Below are 18,640 nucleotides of genomic sequence, written 5' to 3'. Positions count from 1 at the left end.
AGGGCCTATTATGTAGAATTAATTTGCAAAATTTGCAAAAATTTCACAGAAATTCACAAAAATTTGCACAAATTTACGCTTCATTTTCAGCACATTTTGCAAGTCTTTGCGTTCTTTTGTCTGTTTTAGTACAATTTAAAGTGAATAAAGCAATTAATTTGACTTTGAAGGTGTGTAGAAGTTATTTTTTGAAAAATTTTGCAAATTTGAGGAGAATTTTGTGTGAATTTTTGCAAATTTAATTCTACATAATAGGCCCTGCTTATATCGCAAATAACCTAAATCCATCGAAAAATCCGATGGAAGTTAGGTAGTGCCAGAGGAATCAGCTGTCATCCCAAAATTTAGGAACCAGCGTTGGAACACCTCACTCATGTCGAAAATAATCCAAATCCATCGAAAAATCCGATGGAAGTTAGGTAGTGCCAGAGGAATCAGCTGTCATCCCAAAATTTAGGAACCAGCGTTGGAACACCTCACTCATGTCGAAAATAATCCAAATCCATCGAAAAATCCGATGGAAGTTAGGTAGTGCCAGAGGAATCAGCTGTCATCCCAAAATTTAGGAACCAGCGTTGGAACACCTCACTCATGTCGAAAATAATCCAAATCCATCGAAAAATCCGATGGAAGTTAGGTAGTGCCAGAGGAATCATCTGTCATCCCAAAATTTAGGAACCAGCGTTGGAACACCTCACTCATGTCGAAAATAACTCAAATCCATTGAAAAATCCAACGGAAGTTAGGAAGTGCCAGAGGAATCATTTTTCATCCTAAAATTTAGGAACCAACCTTGGAACACCTCACTCATACAAAAACCAGAATTTTGAAATTCAATATCTCAGCCAAATAGTAACCTACTTTAACGTGTGATGGCTCGTTGAACTCGTATGGATGCCTAAATGTAAATGTTTAAGTTTTGGGTTCGTTGGAGCTAAGGGGAGGAAGTCAAAAAGTTGCTGTAAATATCCTCAACCGTCCTAAAAAAAATTGTAAGTCTTTTTGGTAGTGCACTTGCATGATTAAATTTACACCTCTTGCCTTTCACCCTATGCACTTTTGGTACCCAGTCTGGCAATGACAATATTGAGATATACTTACCTTTTTTAAAGGATGCACAAAACTTGCTGACACCAAAAAATTGCGTGATTGTGAGAGCGCCTTTGGTAATGGTTTGTACCCCTTTCAAGGCTGCTAGTTCTCAGTCATCAATTATAAACCCATCGTAACACATGATGAAATTCGATTTTCTATTTAATTCGTTTTCATATCAATCATTTACGACATTCCACTCCACAGTTTTAACAATTTTTCTTATTCGTCACTTGCGTATTTTTGAAAATTATCGAACACAATCCAGTTCCTCCTTGGCATGGCTTGCCAACCATGATACGACTGGCCGGCGAATCCAAATTATCTGAGTAATCTGAAAGTGAAATAAGTCACAGTCCGTCCAAGCAAAAATTAATTTCGATCAAAAAACTCACTGAAAACTGTAGCCGATTGTAACGGTTGAATGGGAGCCTCAAACGACATCCGTTGCAGGGATGACGCTGAATATTTCATTCCTTCACGACTCAGTGGTTGGAAACGACCGGTAAATGTCATATAATCAGCAATCAGTAGCAAATGTCGAGGATCAACCACAATTCCGTATTGGGAAAAGAGAAACTGAATTTCCCTGACAATGACTCGAGTTGCCGCTTCAATGCCATAGGTCATTGCCACCGTATGAATGTCGTTGGTGTACAGACGATTCAAATCCAAAATTTCGTCGTATTTGAACATTTCCTGTGGGTGAGAGAAATCGATTTCATAGAACGGCGTTCTGAGCGATATGATCATGCACTCACCGTTATGTTGATACCATCCGTTCGCAGTATCAAGTCTTTATCCTTGGGATGAGTAATGGCTCGTTTAATACCCTTCACCTCGTGTATAACAGACGTGCGAGCCACTTCCCGCAGAAGCGTTGAAAAATCAATATTTTTGCTGGTCAGCGGTAACTGTAAATAAACCGAATCATGGCGTAAAGGATCGTCGATTATGGTCGCTTTAAAGTTACTTACATCGAAAGTCAACTTGCACCACAGCTCATTGTCCTTATCGAATTCATATTCCTTGACGTTACTGTAAGTGCTCAGCACATACTCTCTAGCATTCTTGTAATCAATTTCCGAAACTCCACCCTCTTCCATTCTACTCGGCATGATTTCATCGATGTCGTTATCCTTGCTGTCGTCTTGATCATCTGGCTCGTCTCCAGATTCATTTTCCGATTCATCGTAGTCTTGTTCGTCGTCGTTTTGTCGTTTCTTTTTAGCAGCACCAGCGTCATCATCCTCATTATCCTAAAATGTCAATCTTGGTAGTCCGACAGAATGGAACAGAGTTTGTGAAGAGTCTTACCGATGCCTCACTTCCCGACAATCCTTGATAGCGATCTTTTCCGCCTTCAACATTTTCATCTTCATCCCCATCAGCTTCGTCCTCATCACCATCTTCGGCACCTCGGTTTGTGTTTGCCACTTTTTTGCTTTTAACGCTGAAAGGAAAACAAGAAAAAATTGAGTGAACAGTTCCATCATGCAACGATGAACGTTCATACATGTTTGGTTCAGCGTCCGATGATTTTTCGATTGCTCTGAACATGGACTTGAAGAACTTCTTCTCGACATAGCCACGAATGTGTTTCGGCTTAACGCAATACTCATCTCGGTACAGGTCTCGTTCGAGGAAGTTGAACTTCAACACGCACTTTCGAACTCGTCCCGCCGAAAGCGATATGTAGGTTTTCACTTTAACCGCTGTGGATGGAACAGAGTAACGAAAATCATTAAAATTCGAGGTTAAAGAAAGTTTTCATGATCGATTGACACGCACATTCCAAAACATCCGCCACTGTCACACGGATCAACTTCAACCGAAGTTTTTCAGCCATTCGTGGTGTTGTGCCCGCCTTAAACGGAATATCCATCGACGGCGTTTTGAGTTGCTTTGATGCTGTCATTAGGATTTCCTTCAGTCTAGGGATACCAAGTGTCACGTTCATTTCACCTCGTCCGGCAAAATGGAATGTGTTCAATGTCATCTGGGTGGATGGTTCTCCAATGGACTGTGCTGCCAATAAACCTGTTAAATAATGGGAAAGTGTGTCACGTGGACCTATGGATTCGATTGAAAAATGTTGTCAAACTTACCAACTGGTTCTCCCGGCGATGCTAGCGACATCATACTTTTCTTGTATATCAGCGACTTGAATTTGCTTTTTTCCCTTATGTCGTTGTCTTTGCAGTGCAGGTTGATCAACCATTCCAATCGTTCGGAAATCACACCAAAGTAATTGTCTTGCTGATACTTACTTATTGCCGGATCGGGACGTTTCATGTTCATTTTTTTATACTTCGCTTTCAAGCCAGCGTCGTTCTCCAGCATCTGTGTCCATTTGTCCAGAATTTCTCTTTTATCATCGACTCCGACACCTTGATCGTCGATGAACTGCGAGAAATAGCTTCGGCGTGCCGGATTGCTGCCATGTTTCTTCGCCCACGATTTGATCTGTTCGTCGTTGGACAATCACATTGAGTTCTCAGCGCAAACTGAATTCTTGATTCAAAATTACCGATTTCTTGTGCTTCTGAATTTTGCGCTCGATCTCGTAGTCATTCTGCAATTTCTCGTCCACTTCCTCGTTTTCAATTACGTGACGATTGGCGTCCAAGAAGGCAATGTGCTTCGAATTCAAAAATGGCACCTTCATCGTGTCCATTCCATCTTCTCCGTACATGAACTGCATGGAATGATTGAAATTGATTTACCAAATCGAACCGAGATCTGAGAGATTGTTGTCGGGATCGAATGTCTCTGACTTACCTGAACGACGCATTTATCACTGTCCCTCACAGTCATGTCATAATGCACGAGAAGCCCTTCCAAATGCTTGACAAGGCATCGTTGCAAGTAACCGGATCTACTGGTTTTGACGGCTGTATCGATCAAACCCTGTAAAGTCAAAAGTTACTTTACAAACAGCTCACTAGTCAGACCTTTTGCAACTCACTTCTCGACCAGCCATGCAATGGAAGAAAAATTCTTGCGGCGAAATGCCAGTCATGTAACGACCAACAATGAAACCACCAGATTTCGGAGATGTCTCGAATGCATTGAAACTGGGCAACGATTTACCGGAAATCATGAGCGGCGGACGTTTACCTTCCAATTCCATTTGTCCCAATGAACCGGAAATTTGTACCGTGTTGACGGACGATCCCTTGGCACCAGATCCAACCATCAACTGTAAATTGTTCTCGGGAAATTTACACAGTAGACCGTCGGGTACACAAACTCTGCAAATGAAATGGAAATGAATTAATGGCGGGTGAGGTGACGGTGAAGCAAACGGAAATTTACTTGTTTATCTTGTTCACATAGAGACCCAGACCACCTTTGTAGTGACGATCCAAAATCGTTCGGAAATGAGGATTCCTGTTGTACTCTTCTTCCATTTTGACGGCCAATTCCGATGACGAAATATTCGGATCGCATTCCAATGCTCCGGCAACAATATCCACGCCGATCTAATAAGTTGAATTAGAATTTTAGCAACGAATTTATGGCATCGCATCGACAACCGTTTACCTTTTCGATTTTCTTCAAATATTTCTTCCTCTTCTTATCAGCCTTTGGCGTCACCAATATATCGTGCACGCCTAGCGAGAAACCTTCCCGTTGCAGGAAGAAAGTGAATAATTTCGAAAACGATGAAAGCAATTGACTGGACACCGCCCCGCCATACAACTGTAGGAAAGCAAATGAAAATTTCAAATTTTGAAAAATAAAAACCGAACAACCGAAACCCCTACCTCGTACATGCAGTGAATCAGACCGTGTGGTGTGGCACCAAAATGTGTTTTGTCAAAGACACCAGCCACAATATCCCCACCACGTATAATCACTTCCGTTTCCGTCATTTCATTGTCCCTTAATCTGGTGCCACCAGCTAACATCTCACGCGGTTCACTTGTCTCCCACATGCGTGACGTGATCTTGATGGTCGATTTGAGATTGATTCCCTTGTTCTTCGGCGAAATATTTTTGATTATCGTCGATAAAATCTGTTTGCCAGACCATAGAGCAACCGGCTTAATGATCGCTGGTGGTAACAATTCCAGGTCTCGTTTTATGTGGCTAAGTGCAACGAACACCAATTGATGGTAGTCCTCTCGATTGAAAAACCGTCCGCGCATTGTCATTTTAACGCCAGCAACTACATGATCTTGAATCAATCCTCCCAACGGTGTACCATCTTTGGGCACCAGAAAATTATTGGCCACATTGACTGGAAGGTGAAGAGACAAAAATGTAACAAAAAAAAGTCCTCAAAAAACCAGTCGAAAAGTCAGTCCTTTACCCAAATTGTAAGCTTCACTTCTAGCCAGTTCATTTTGCGGACAGTGACAATTCATTTCGTCTCCATCGAAATCGGCGTTGTACGACTTGCAGTTGGAATAGTGCAAACGCAACGTCTTCTCGTGTTTCATTACTTTCACTTTGTGCGCCATTATACTCGGCCGATGCAGGGATGGTTGACGATTTAGCAGTAGAATGTCGCCGTTCAACAAGTGACGATGAACGACTTTCGGTCCATTGCTGACGAGAAGTGTTTTTGCCATACTCTCCCGTACAGCCTTACTGTGACCGGGAATTATTTTGTTGCTGCTTCCTTCCTCGATGAATTTGGCGCTGAAGGCGACGATTTTGGAATTTTTTACTAAGCATTTCAACTGTAGTTTCGGGAGTTACTCACCCTGGATGCACGTTTGGACCATTAATCACGTATTTACGCAGCTCATCGGCATTCCACTCTGTCACGGGAACCGGATACGTTAGTTGTTTGGCAAACACTTCGGGTATACCGATTTCATCGACATTGATGTAGGGATCTGGAGTAATGACCGTACGCCCCGCAAAGTTGACGCGCTTTCCGAGCATGTGCATCCGAATGATTCCTTCCTTCTTCTCGATTAACTGTAAATGCGCGAGTGGTTATGAAATGCCATTCCATTTGCTCTTCAAAATACCAACCTGTTTCAAGCCCTTGAAACCTCTTTCGAATCCCATTTTCTCGTCCCACAACTGGTCGACGCACGACTGCAACTTCTGCCAAGCCTTCAACATTTTCTCGTTCAGTATATTCTCCGCTGCAAACTTGTCCGCCTGGTCCATGATCAATTTTAACGTTGAATTCTCCAAAATAATGTTGATGTACATCTGCGTCTGTTCGTGGTGCTTAGTGGTACGGCCACCTTCGACTTTCAGTTGCTGAAATTGAGTCGTTCACACAACTGGAAAAACTGGCACCAAATGCGACAAATTTACCGGTCGTGTGTTGATTGGTGTCACAGGAATGATGTCCGTGAAGCAAATGTCAACAGGATGCGGTAATTTATTGTGAGCCTTCAATGATGGAAAGAGAAGGTTTAACAAGTCCGGATTTTGTTTGTAGATGTTGCGTAGATAATCTCGACACTCCTCTGGTAGCACTGGCACATCTGCTGCTCGGGCAGCTTCGACACTGTTTACATCATAAGGAGCAAAATTAAACTTTTTTTTAATAATTCGAGGTAGAGGTGAAATGTCACTGCCTACCCGAGAGTCTGTTGTAGTTCCGCTTTGAGAACGCTGCGTATCAGTCTGTTCTGTGTGTATTTAAAGGTAGACAACACCTGTCTGCAGTGAATACAATTTTTCGACTTAGGTCGGCTTAGAATGACCGGATTAACAAGTGACATTCGTTGTTCTTCGGTTGTTTTTGTACGGCAATCCGGATTCGGTTGATCTGAGTGATGGAAATTGTATAAGAATGATTATGAGTAAGGCGCTGTCCGGTCGACATTCGTATCATCTTACTTTTCTCGATGAGAGCTTCATACTCCGCGACTTTATTTTCCCGTTCTGCAGAGGACATCATCAGCGATGCCTTCATTATTTCAAGTTCCTGCGATTCACGAACGTATCCCAATTCGGTGAGCCGTAGTTGAAGTCGAAGGATTTCAATTTCTTCATCTGACAAGGAAATTCAATTATTAAACCAAATTGCTGAATTGCAGTCAGAGTACAGCTGACAAGTCTCACTGGAACGTTTTGTCTTATTTACCTGGCAACTGCAGCTTGAAGCAATGCAGACAGCTCATTCGCATGATACTGTAAACGGCTCGACCAAAAATTCGATTGTAGACCGGTTTACACAATTTAATGTGTCCCATATGACCAACACAGTCCACAAATGAGTTGCCACACGTTTGGCATGATCCGGAATCATAATCGTACGGTCCTGAAAACGTCATAAATGTTGACGATGCAACCGCAATTTTCCACAAACTTAATTTTCGTAGTTACCCATTGCAGGATCGTATAAACCACCCGGAATGGGAAAACCGGCTGCATCCACCAAATGGTCATTTTCGATTTTCGCAACACTTAACAGTTCGGTCTCCGCCGGGGTAAAAATATTGAAACGGAAATTCGTTAGGTCCAGATGACACGAATGTTGTGCCATTTTGAATGGTTTTTGCAACCAATGAAAGTGAAAAAGAAAAGAAAATTGTGCGGAACGAACTTGATATTTTCTTTCTATATTTTGCTAGTCAAATGCACGTGTATCCACAGCTGATATTTGTGGTTCTGTTCGACAAAAATGGTGTTGTCCCTTTTCTTCTTCGTATAATGTCATCAATGTCAATACCAGCTGATGGCGTATATTTTTGAAACTACCATTTTTGGTGGCTAAAATTCGAATTTCGAAATTAAATTGTGCGAATTAAAAATGGAAACACCAAAGCTTGGGAAACACTAAATCCACGACTTAAATCTAACTTTTACTGCTAAAAGCAGATACATCAAAGCTAAAGTGACGCATGTCATTCTATTAAAATTTACTGTGACGCTCATTTGTCTAGCTTAAAATTCTGAATGCTTGAACACGAAGTAGAAAAATCTAAATAGAATTTTCTGACTCTATTTCATCGATTTCATCTCGCATCATTTCCATTTTCTTCAAATTTTCAAACGTGTCTAAATGTGACAGTTAGTATTAAAAGTCGGTCTATTCCATCTGTCAACGTGACGTTTTAAACTTCAAACCAAGCATTTTTAGCTACATAATTACGAAATCGTTTATTTTTCTATACAGTGTTTAAGGAGAGCGAAAACGAGTTAAATTTAACTGGTCTCGGGGTCAGCTGTCAAATATTCATCAATGAAAAAAGAAATTGAGAGGTGAGCCCAGTTTAAATTTGTATGTGATTTCTCTCATTTTGACGTGTGACCCCGAGACCAGTTTAAACAAAGTGGTCAAAAATCGCTCTCCTTAAACACTGTATAAGTCTATTCCACTGATATAATTGATGAAAAATAAGCGACTTCGTAACTATTTGGCATAAAAATTTTGGTTTGACGTTTAAAACGTCACTTTGACAGATGTAATAGACCAACTTTTGATCACAATCGTCACAAATATTGCCCCACTTTATCAATGATAATGGATGTAAAAATTACTCTTTGTGTTTCCCACAGTGTTTCTAGTAGTGCAGTTGATAAGGACCATTTTTGTGAGAACGTTTACAACCAAAAAATCATTTGGCTCCCTCCCTAGAATATTTTTTTTACGGTGAAACTATCCTAAAATCATTCTTTAGATTTTTTTTCTAAAAATCCTTTTATTAAATGACAACACGTCATAGTTAGCTTACTCTTTTCACATTTATTTCTCATTTATTCCACAGCCCACGTAATGCGAAGATACCAGAAAAACTGGAAAATTGACCATTGATTGGTTCGGTATCGTGTAACGCTTGCCTTTGTATTTGAAAAGTCCGAATTTCGATAGCTCCGGTTCAAAGTCAGTAAAAATACATCCGTGCCAAGCCAACGCCCACAAGCGAGTCTTATTCACAAATTTTTGCCATTTGTAGCGGCTAGTATGTGGCTCATCAAGCCCATGTTCGAAGAAGTAATAACGTCCACCCTATAACCGAAATGTGAAATGTTAAAAGCGGGAACAAACTTTTGAATCAAGAATCGTTTGTTACTAACTGGTATTAACACTCTCCTTATTTCTTTTAAAACACTTTGACTGTTGTCGACACTACAATGTACATTGGATGAAACGACCACGTCAACACTATTTGAAGGTATCGAGGTCATATTTTCCGCACATTCAGTGACGAATTTTTCCAAAATAATTCCGGGATGCTGTTACAATAGAAAGTTCTTAAACAAGATCTTAAAGTAGAATTCAAATTTTTATTTAAGTGGCACAATACCTTCTGTAAGTTTTTACGCAAAATATCTTCGAAATATCGATTCTTGTCAAGAGCAATTAATCGACATTGTTTGGGATAAAAATCCAGATTATAACCTAAAATTGGATTCACGAATAGTTTAAAAGGCACATAAGTGCTTCTGATTACTCATGATTGTCTTACCAGGTCCAACTCCTATCTCCAAAATTTTAATTTGATTTTTATCAGACGGAGTAATGGTGTCAATGTCCGCGAATAATTCTTGTTTCGTTGGCGTAATTGTGGCGATATAAGATAATTCAGCTGCTTTTGGATACGACAAAGCAAATATGAATGATCTTACTGACGAAATGATTGCTGCTAGTATATTAAAGAAAGATTTTGATTTCGAATTGTGGGATTGTCTCGGTTTTTTAGACATCCTTTTAATATTTCCGGTAAATTTAATTGTAGAACAATCTGTATATTAAGCTGACCGAGCCAAGTTCAATACTAAATTTAGTGCGCTTGTATGAGTAGTTTAGTAGTCTTTACATTTTTCACATTCGCATTCATATTGTAGATAAAAATAATCCACCGTAAATCAGGGCCAATTTTTGGTAATTTTCTTCGGTCATTTTGGTAAATTTTTGAAAATTTTGATTAATTTGGAAATTTGTAAAAAAAAATACCAAAAATAAGCCCTGCTGTAAATGAAACATAGCAAGTTACTTCGAGGGATTCGTCTCTTGTGTCATTAGAAAGGTAATTACATGTACTTCCGGGGCCAATAGCGGCTCATTTCGTTCTAAATTCATCCACCCTGAGATATGAGCAGTTGAATAAATGGGTAAAAAAGTGACTATTTCGGAAACCCAACGAAAATACAAAAAAAACGATTTCCGCTGATCGTAAATGGTCTCAGCTTTGCAATGACACTACATACATCATTAGTGTCATTATGAATGTACCTTTAAATTGGAAATTCTAGACTCACTTTCTCTACTCGAATAGTTTTGTCACGGCAGAGTAAAATAAACCAGGCAGGAGCGGTTCAGTTTCGAAACGTCAAATAAGGGACCTGAAAATGAACTCAAATGAACACTTACATAAATTGAAAAATAAATTTAAAATAGATTTTTGTCGCTCGCTCCGCTCATGAGATACAAATTTTACATACACTATTCGTACACGGTATCATCTACCTTTTCGTATAGTTTCTAAATTATGTACAGCCGCAGTCGTACGAGTCAGTGAATTATTTGAATTATTCGGTTTACATGATTTGAGGATACAACCTAGTCGACGATGTTATGGAGCCCATTATGCAGGCAGCGTTCGCACGTTATATCGCTATAGATATTCTTTGGAAGAAATATTCTCTTGCCCGACGGTCTCCACTGTATTCGACTAATTTCGAGCCGATTTTGTTTCCTAGCGACAAGGCTTCTGTGCACCAAGTTCCCATCGTTTCGACGGCGAAGGCCACAAAAATGTAATTGTTCTGCGAAATTTCAGATGAACCTTTTGACTGAGAGTACCTGATCAAAGATCTTGCGAATGAATTCATAGTCTCCTTCAACAACTTGCCTTATTTCCACACCAATCAAGGAATCGATACGAAATTACGTTGAAATTGAAATTGACCTTTTGTCGCGAACTTCCATTATTTCCATAAGTAATGTTCCATTCGAATTTCAAATTTTGAAACAAATCGTATTTGGAAATTGAAATTGGATTTTTCTTATTTTCCTCAACATTCATTGATAACTTTGTTTTAGGAAAAAAGAAAAAAATACCCGGGCGCTTATTCACAACTATTACGAAAATAAACGAAGGGTAGGCAAGGGAAGGTTCCTGTTTAATTTGAGTGGATTCATGCATTTTCGACGTGTTCTTTTATATTTTTGAGCTAATTCTAACGATCTAATTCATTCGATCATTAGTGTTGGCTGTGTTATTTGATCGTATGTTCTCAGAATCTGTAACCACCTATGAATGTTCATAAAAAGAAAGAAGAAAATGAGAGAATACCCGAAATAAGTCGTCAAAGTCGAAACTTCTCTCTAGTGTTTTATTTGAATCGTCTCCATAGAAATACCGTCCGATTACAACACTGTAGAACGACACAGACTGTTGGAAAACCAAACATTTCGTGATAAAACATCAAAATTGATTGATAAGATAAAAGTGTCACTCGTTTACGAACAAATATTGGCTCAATGTAATGTAATAGTAGAGAAAACGACTGAGGAAAACGTTTACGGATCTTTGTTTGCAAAGTTCAAGGTCGGAGATATATAATTATTAAAACCGGTGAGTGACGTCAACGCTTCGATCGTTGAGATTTTTTTGATTACACCTGTCCATCAACATCTACATACGACAACGACACTAAGTCATTCCATGAAATCAGACTAACAAGAAATGAGTTTTAAGTCCCGCGGCATTTCAAAAATTGTTCTTTCTGTCGAACAATCAGAAGGAAGAGGAGCACGAGTAAGACGAAGTATTGGTCGTCCAGAGCTGAAGAATTTCGATCCGTTTCTATTGTTGGACGAGTTTAAGTCTTCATCGGAAGCAGTATCCGGATTTCCTGATCATCCACATAGAGGTTTCGAAACTGTAACGTACGTGCTACCGACCAGCCAAGGTTCATTTCAGCATGAAGACTTTTGTGGTCACAAAGGGACAATTGAACCCGGAGCTTTGCAATGGATGACTGCAGGAAGGGGAATTGTTCATTCCGAAATGCCGTTTGGAAGTGGAGTTGGTCATGGACTTCAACTGTGGGTTAATTTGCATTCCAAAGATAAGATGTGCGAACCAGCTTATCAAGAATTGAAGGCCGACGAAATAACGACAGTCAAAAAAGATGGAATCACTGCCATCGTCATTGCTGGAAATGCGTTCGGTGTTGAATCAAAAGTTTACACCAGAACACCGATCCATTACACTCATTTTATGATGGAACCGAACACGGTTCTACAACACCACATCCCTGTTAATTGGACATCCTTCATTTACGTTCTCAGTGGAAAAATAAAAGTTGAAAATTGTAGCACTGGCCAATTCATTGAAGCTCATAACACGGTTGCTCTGAATGAATATGGAGATGGCGTTATTGTATACGCTGGTGAAGAAGGCTCAAGTTTTGTGTTAATATCCGGACAACCGATCGGTGAAAAGGTTGTACAACACGGTCCTTTCGTAATGAATTCACAAACGGAAATAACGCAAGCTTTCGATGATTATCGCAATGGGAAGAATGGGTTTGAAAAAGCACCAGGTTGGGAATCGGAAATTGGAAAAGTTTTGCTGAAACCATCTAGAAGGTAGACTAGTGACTTTGTTATTGTTGTTATCTTAGCGTTGACGGTAATAAATTTTTAAAACGAAAGACGTAATGGTTTTTGATTAGATAGAAGAAAAAATCAAACTCATCGAAGTTAGTTAATTGACTCACCCAAGGCAGTTATCTAGCAACCACACAACCGTTGTTTACAAAATTTGGAAGTCCAAAATCAAATCACTCAGTGTGCCTTGCGTATTTCGTTCACAGCTCTGCTTCGAAAATTTGGAGGCTTTTTGACGTTGGAAAAATGAGTGTTCGTGCTAGAAGCAGTGCTATGATTATGTACACACATTTCCTCATATTTCATCTAAAAGGAATCTAAATTCAACAAATGCGGGTTCTTTTGAAAGGTCTCAACGAAATCTAGGAAAGAGAATAAAATTTGAAGAAATTTGAGATCAGAGAAGGGAAATATTTGAATAAAAAGCTCTAAAAATGTCGAAAATATCCTAAAATTTCAGCTTAACCAGGCCTCCCACTAAATTTTGCCCTGTCCGAAATTCGGACATTTCGGACAATTTGTATAAAATTTCGGACATTTTCTGAAAAAATTTCGGACAAATGTTTTCCAGTTTTCACTAAAGAATCGCAATAGGAAATGTCTGTGAGACATTTAAAATCATTCCCTCACCAAATTTCAACATTTTATATCAGCAGAATTTGGTGACAAATTCTAAACTCAAAAATTTGTTTGGAGTTTATTTTGACGTGACATGAATTGATCATTAACTGGTATATAGGACTTGAAAAATGTTTCACTAAAAGTATTGTTAAATTTGAGGGTTAACTGAAACCTGGCTGAAAATATTTAAAAAAGAAAGAAAAAATTTTAGAACGGCTTTCTTCATATAAAACTAGTTGAACTTCCAGGCAACATACTATTTTTTACCACAGACTACCCTCAACTTCAATTCCAAAAATTTTGTACTACACTCGCGGAATTCTGAAAACCGACATATTTTCAGTTTTGTGTTTTTTCAGAGTTTTGTGATTTTTGCATGTATTTTTAAAGGGAAAAATCAAGAACTAGTTCAAAATATCAGTCGTATTTCTACTTTTCGAAGTTCGATACGCCATGCCACGGGCAGGCAAATTTTCTATTTAGTTCCAAGAAACTTAAAAAAAATCGACAATATCGATAGTTCCCTTACTGAATAAAAAATCTTTGAAAATTTGTCAATATGGGATGCAGAGTTTTTTGAATTTGACTGCCTTCAGAAGTTAAAGTTATCCTGAAGAAACCAGGAGAGCGTGTCTATCTCATCGATTATTAAAATATCTATGTGGAGGCTCGGATTGTGACGTTACCAAATTCAGTAACGATTTAATCAAATTAAAATCGTTTTTAGTAAAACACTTATTTAATTAGCGAATGACGAATCTTAATTCAAATAATTCAAAGGGTTGTACGTAAAATTAATTTACTCCCTCATCTATGCTGATATAAAATTTAAGACAAAGAATTGGTACACGGAAATTATAATTGAAAAATGCATCAAGCGCGCCGTAGGCGATTTTTTTTAGAGTCTTTTGTAAATTTCAATATTTAAATCCGGTCAGATCTTGAAGAAAATTTTGGACATTTCGGACAAGTGGGACGCCTGAGCTTAACACGTTGACAGTTATTGTGACTTGTCAACTTTAGGCACTCCGGAAAGTGCTAATGGAGTCGAGGAATACCTCCAAATAAATATATAAAAATCAAAAATTTGACTTTCGAGCATTAACCCCTACGTGTTAAAGTGTTCAGTCTGTTGTGAATGAGGGTTCGCTAGAAAGACAGTCGTCAGGAAATATGGAAATGGATAAAACTAAATCAGAAACGTGAAATTGTTGTTATTTTACGAAGTTACAGCGCAAAGGAAAGTGTTACGAAAATGTCTGAAAATTCGTTCTTGCTTGATGCTTACTTAAGTCAATGATAGTCTACATAAGACATTCACATAACGCTCTGGTTACAAGAATAGTCTTTGAATGCTATGCAATCTTTTTGAAAGATGGTTTACTTGGTCCATTCCCGCAGCTCTCACACACACAGCAAAGATTTGATCAGAAAATATGTTTAGTGTCCATATTGTTGAACAGTTGGAGTACATGTTGAACATGTACGATTTCATCGAGGACTGTTTACATTATGTTGCAAAATGAACGCTGGATACAATTCTTAAAAGTTACGATAGAGGTCTGTATAGAACAGAACTATAAAAGCCAGGAATGATTAAAACTTTGGTATCACTGACCGATAGATCGTTTGCTTTTACAACTGAATCAGTTGAAAATAATTCCATCGTTCCGGAATCGACGAACCCGTCCATCAGCAGAGGCATCCATGAGACGTCATCAAAGTTGCTCCTACGAATTTGCAGATGAACCTTTTGACTGAGAGCGAGTGATCGAAGTTCTTGCGAAGTGAATGTTATATCGTAGTCTCCTTCAACAACTTGTCGTATTTCCAGACCCTTAGACTGGAATTTCGTAGGATAAAATGTGTCCCCAACGCTCAACATCAGTGTGGAAAAGATACACATTTCGTACGATTTTACACCATGTACGCGTTGACGCTTTTGATAGTTGAATTTGCCCACTTTATTAAGAGGACAAACACATACTACCAAACATTTCGTATTTCATGTTGGGACCACATATTTTACGTAATTTTGTTCGAAATTTCCTCTCTAGTCTGGGTCCACACTCCACACCCATCAAGGAATCGATACCAAGTTGTGTTACTGTTGAGTCAATTGAAATGTTGCAACGTTTTCCGGAATCACTTATGTCTACGACCATACCTCAAACAATTGCATCATTTGTAATCGATCCAGTACTTCAAGGCATTATGAAGTCGACTGTGGTAATGTTCCGCTGATATCCTTATCCAATAGGGCGTATCGAATTTTGAGAATTTTAAGGGTCGCGATAGCCTGTGTGCGGAAAACGTAGATCATTGAAAACTAAGTCCAGGCATATTGTTGATGGATCCGAAGGTGCCCGGGAAGAAGTCCCACCGGACGACTTTAACTTTCAAATGGTCATAACTCGGAAAGTTAAGAGTATTTTTGAAAACAATGTTCTAGCAGGATGTAGAGCTTTAAAAACTCTACAAAACTGCCAAAGAAACCGATGGTCCAAAAGGTGTGTCTGTCGAGGTTTTCTAACATCGAAAGTTCGACATTTTGGTTTTTGACTTTTATTTCCTGAGAGACAAATTATTAACTTTAGCTTTTGGCATGAGGTTGTAGAGGAGGTCGAGTACTACCAGTACACTAGGCATTGTCCCGGTCGGCGATCCATCCGAAAACACTTTTTCAACGTTTTTGAATGGACTTTTTAAGTGTACCCACGTCGCCCACGAAGCCATTGCCGACAATGTAACCAGTGTTGCTGAGTCGAGGTAACCTTGGCCAGTAAGTGCACATAATATTCCATAACAGTAGCTGAACTCTTTTACAAAATATTTACTGCCTCAACAGTGCAAACGAGTAATTATGATGGGAAGAGCAAAATGAAAACCGATTGCTGTATGTTTGCAAAAGAAAATTTGTTTTAATTCACTGAAGAACCGCCATAAATAAGCCACTATCTAACCCACAAAACCTCTCAATCAAAATCACTTTTTCTTACGACGCTGCTTTTGATTCACATCCTGAGACGGAGCATTCGGCACTACAATCGACGACGTGGCAATTTCGTCCTTTAAATCGGACTTCGAAATGGTATTCCGAACTTCCATGTGCAACATCAGATCTCGAACGTCGTCTTTCAGCTCGGTAATTTCGCCCTCTTTTTCGATTTGGAATTTGCGATAGTTCGTTTCCAGTTGGGTGTACTTGGCCTGCCAGGACGCTTGGTTTGACTGTAGAGCTTTGTTCATTTGACGCTCATCGGCTAAGTCTTTGATGAGTGTGGTTATTCTGCAGGGAGGAATTTTGTTTTAGTACAAGCAAAGCTTTGGTAACGAACGCATCGAACCACTTACTTGGCATTGACATGAGCGTATTTCTTCTCGATTTGTACTTTCTCTTTGGTGACCGCATGAAGTTTCACTTCGACAGCATTGAATTTCTCCAGCAAATCGTCCGTTTTCTCCTTAAACAATTTGTTCTCCTTCTCAATTACATTCTCCAATCGCATCAGTCGATCTTCATAAAATCGTCGCTGAGCTTCCAGCTGCGAAGTGAGCATGTAGGTGAACTCCAATTGCATGGAATCGATCTTCTCGTCTCCGTTCCCAGACCGATCTTCCGTGGCAACCAACTTTCCGTCACTTTTACTCTGCAACAAACGATGAACGAAATTGTCGCCAGCATAGTCCCAGACTCGATTACTACCGAGTTGCAGAGCGTACGTGTGATTAGTCGTACGAAAGTGAGAAGCTGCATGTCCACCCTGATACCTATACAACAACAAATGTCCTTGAAGGTCCAACCAAAAATTGAGTTCGATTTACCAACCTTCCACAACCAACATGACCACAGATCAAACAAATCCACAACGCTTCCGTTCCTTCACATTCCATGCAAACAGAACTTTCGGCCAATTCGGGTGTTTGCACGCAACGACACACCGGGCACGTCGAATCACCCCACTTGATCAAACAGTTCGCGTGGAATGCATGATTGCAGAGAATTGTCAACACTCCGTCGACACTTTCGTCCATACGCTCCAGGCAAACTAAACGTGGGAAGAAACGTCGTGTAAAGTAAACGGAATCGCACGATCTCTAATAGTAGCTCACCAGGACATGTTGGCAATTCGGTGTGGCCGAGTGGAGGCTGTCCATCGTCACCCCATTCAACATTTGAAACCCAAACAGCATGACACAATGAATCGGGTTCGAGATTGTTATACGCCGTTCCGTTGTATGCTTCGTAGAATTCCATTGCTGATTCGACGGAACGGAATCTGTTAGGAAAGAGTTTCATTCGGACATTCACCAATCGCTCGGTTTTCACGTAAACGATTTACTCACTCTAACAAGACCATGAACTGATTCGGAGTTCCGTCTCGAATTATGCGAATGTGTTGCAAGACTGGATGGCACGGTGCGACAAAATTCAATATGTCGTGACAATTAAGCGTAGCTGGCACGGAAAATAGACACAATGTCTTCGACAAACCTTTATGCATTTCGATACGTTCGCTGGGTGGGATATAAAGTGACATTATTCAACGCGTTTCTACATCCACCCGAAAAACCTGTAGCTTACTTCTTCTTGTACATGTGAATGATACCCTTAGTGACTTCAACAAATGGATTTCCCGAAAAGAATGCTTTCTTGTCATCCATATGATCCGGACTGCCACTCTTTTGATTTTCTGATTCCGAATTCATTGGCGTTGTTTCGCGTGAACCCGATGGTAGAATTCCACGATTTTCACTCGATTGTTCCATTTCCGAACAAGCGTAATTATCAATTCGAATGGATTTCGGTTTGCGTTGACCGCGATGTTCACGAATTACGCGAGAATTCGCTGGAACATTTGCTGCACCCCCCGATTTTACATTGTCCTCATCACTCATATCGTTCAGATCAATTTCAATTTTTAATAAACACAGCGACACTAACATCGACATTGAATTTTAAATGGGAAATCACAACGGATTTGACTTATCGAAACAGAAGAGACTGCAATCAACATCGAATCTGTGTTCAGTTTTCGTCTAAATTTGATGAAATGTTTCCCAATGACAAAATAAATGAAGAAATTTTTCGCTTTGTTTTGCGTCTGATGTGTTCTCAATGCACTTTCGATAATGACTTCGCTGCTCTCTGCACACAAGAAAATCATATGGTTGCTTTGCGACTGGAGGTGCCGCAGTACAACATAAAGCTCTCTATTTTTGAAACCGAGTGCTGTTTAGGAACTATTTTTGGGAAAATGTTTTCCAATTTTTACAAAATTTTACCAATTTTTACAAAAATGGTTTTTCGTAAAATTAGGGCCAGCATGGCAAAATCAAGGAAAATTCAAGAAAATATGGGAATACGAAAAATAGTTCCTG

At 39.5% G+C, this 18,640-nt stretch overlaps 4 protein-coding genes across 4 annotated transcripts; 1 reads left to right on the top strand and 3 right to left on the bottom strand.

Moving 5' to 3' along the window:
- Positions 1-1,233: 1,233 nt before the first annotated feature.
- On the bottom strand, positions 1,234-7,693 carry LOC119066557 (DNA-directed RNA polymerase I subunit RPA1). Its single transcript, XM_037169103.1, has 22 exons — positions 7,399-7,693; positions 7,157-7,333; positions 6,910-7,065; positions 6,649-6,838; positions 6,379-6,574; positions 6,085-6,321; positions 5,807-6,027; positions 5,411-5,742; positions 4,863-5,338; positions 4,639-4,797; positions 4,411-4,577; positions 4,061-4,346; positions 3,874-4,002; positions 3,623-3,790; positions 3,201-3,558; positions 2,884-3,132; positions 2,609-2,807; positions 2,410-2,545; positions 2,070-2,351; positions 1,854-2,006; positions 1,488-1,791; positions 1,234-1,426 (listed from the first exon to the last, which is right to left on the bottom strand). The coding sequence occupies exons 1-22, from the start codon at positions 7,556-7,558 to the stop codon at positions 1,302-1,304; spliced, it is 4,860 nt and encodes a 1,619-aa protein (XP_037024998.1). The 5' UTR covers positions 7,559-7,693; the 3' UTR covers positions 1,234-1,301.
- Positions 7,694-8,727: 1,034 nt separating this feature from the next.
- Positions 8,728-9,781, bottom strand: LOC119066597 (methyltransferase-like protein 7A). The gene is made up of 4 exons (XM_037169153.1): positions 9,486-9,781; positions 9,324-9,418; positions 9,094-9,252; positions 8,728-9,025 (listed from the first exon to the last, which is right to left on the bottom strand). The coding sequence occupies exons 1-4, from the start codon at positions 9,721-9,723 to the stop codon at positions 8,762-8,764; spliced, it is 756 nt and encodes a 251-aa protein (XP_037025048.1). The 5' UTR covers positions 9,724-9,781; the 3' UTR covers positions 8,728-8,761.
- Positions 9,782-11,368: 1,587 nt separating this feature from the next.
- Positions 11,369-12,677, top strand: LOC119066593 (pirin-like). The gene has a single exon (XM_037169148.1). The coding sequence runs from the start codon at positions 11,709-11,711 to the stop codon at positions 12,618-12,620; it is 912 nt and encodes a 303-aa protein (XP_037025043.1). The 5' UTR covers positions 11,369-11,708; the 3' UTR covers positions 12,621-12,677.
- Positions 12,678-16,155: 3,478 nt separating this feature from the next.
- LOC119066570 (BRCA1-associated protein) lies at positions 16,156-18,412 on the bottom strand. The gene is made up of 6 exons (XM_037169119.1): positions 17,844-18,412; positions 17,606-17,776; positions 17,372-17,538; positions 17,088-17,307; positions 16,613-17,029; positions 16,156-16,547 (listed from the first exon to the last, which is right to left on the bottom strand). Exons 1-6 carry the CDS (start codon positions 18,209-18,211, stop codon positions 16,244-16,246), a joined length of 1,647 nt encoding a protein of 548 aa, XP_037025014.1. The 5' UTR covers positions 18,212-18,412; the 3' UTR covers positions 16,156-16,243.
- Between the last annotated feature and the right edge of the window lie 228 nt (positions 18,413-18,640).

This window comes from Bradysia coprophila, chromosome IV (genome assembly GCF_014529535.1).
Source record: "Bradysia coprophila strain Holo2 chromosome IV, BU_Bcop_v1, whole genome shotgun sequence".
NCBI lineage: Eukaryota > Metazoa > Arthropoda > Insecta > Diptera > Sciaridae > Bradysia > Bradysia coprophila.
The sequence above is the reverse complement of the archived record's forward strand: the minus strand, read 5'-3'. Positions and strand labels throughout refer to the sequence as shown.

What these genes read in the sequence shown, in the direction of transcription:
- LOC119066557 (XM_037169103.1), bottom strand. Translation starts at nt 7,558, where the DNA reads ATGGCACAACATTCGTGTCATCTGGACCTAACGAATTTCCGTTTCAAT. An exon ending in CACCAATCAACACACGACCG is followed by an intron (nt 6,322 to 6,378) that starts GTAAATTTGTCG and finishes ACTCAATTTCAG; the next exon opens with CAACTGAAAGTCGAAGGTGG. An exon ending in GGTGCAAGTTGACTTTCGAT is followed by an intron (nt 2,007 to 2,069) that starts GTAAGTAACTTT and finishes GTTTATTTACAG; the next exon opens with TTACCGCTGACCAGCAAAAA.
- LOC119066597 (XM_037169153.1), bottom strand. Translation starts at nt 9,723, where the DNA reads ATGTCTAAAAAACCGAGACAATCCCACAATTCGAAATCAAAATCTTTC. An exon ending in TGCGTAAAAACTTACAGAAG is followed by an intron (nt 9,253 to 9,323) that starts GTATTGTGCCAC and finishes CTATTGTAACAG; the next exon opens with CATCCCGGAATTATTTTGGA. An exon ending in TAAGGAGAGTGTTAATACCA is followed by an intron (nt 9,026 to 9,093) that starts GTTAGTAACAAA and finishes TTTCGGTTATAG; the next exon opens with GGTGGACGTTATTACTTCTT.
- LOC119066593 (XM_037169148.1), top strand. Translation starts at nt 11,709, where the DNA reads ATGAGTTTTAAGTCCCGCGGCATTTCAAAAATTGTTCTTTCTGTCGAA.
- LOC119066570 (XM_037169119.1), bottom strand. Translation starts at nt 18,211, where the DNA reads ATGTCGATGTTAGTGTCGCTGTGTTTATTAAAAATTGAAATTGATCTG. An exon ending in CAGTTCATGGTCTTGTTAGA is followed by an intron (nt 17,539 to 17,605) that starts GTGAGTAAATCG and finishes CTTTCCTAACAG; the next exon opens with ATTCCGTTCCGTCGAATCAG. An exon ending in TACGCTCATGTCAATGCCAA is followed by an intron (nt 16,548 to 16,612) that starts GTAAGTGGTTCG and finishes TCCTCCCTGCAG; the next exon opens with AATAACCACACTCATCAAAG.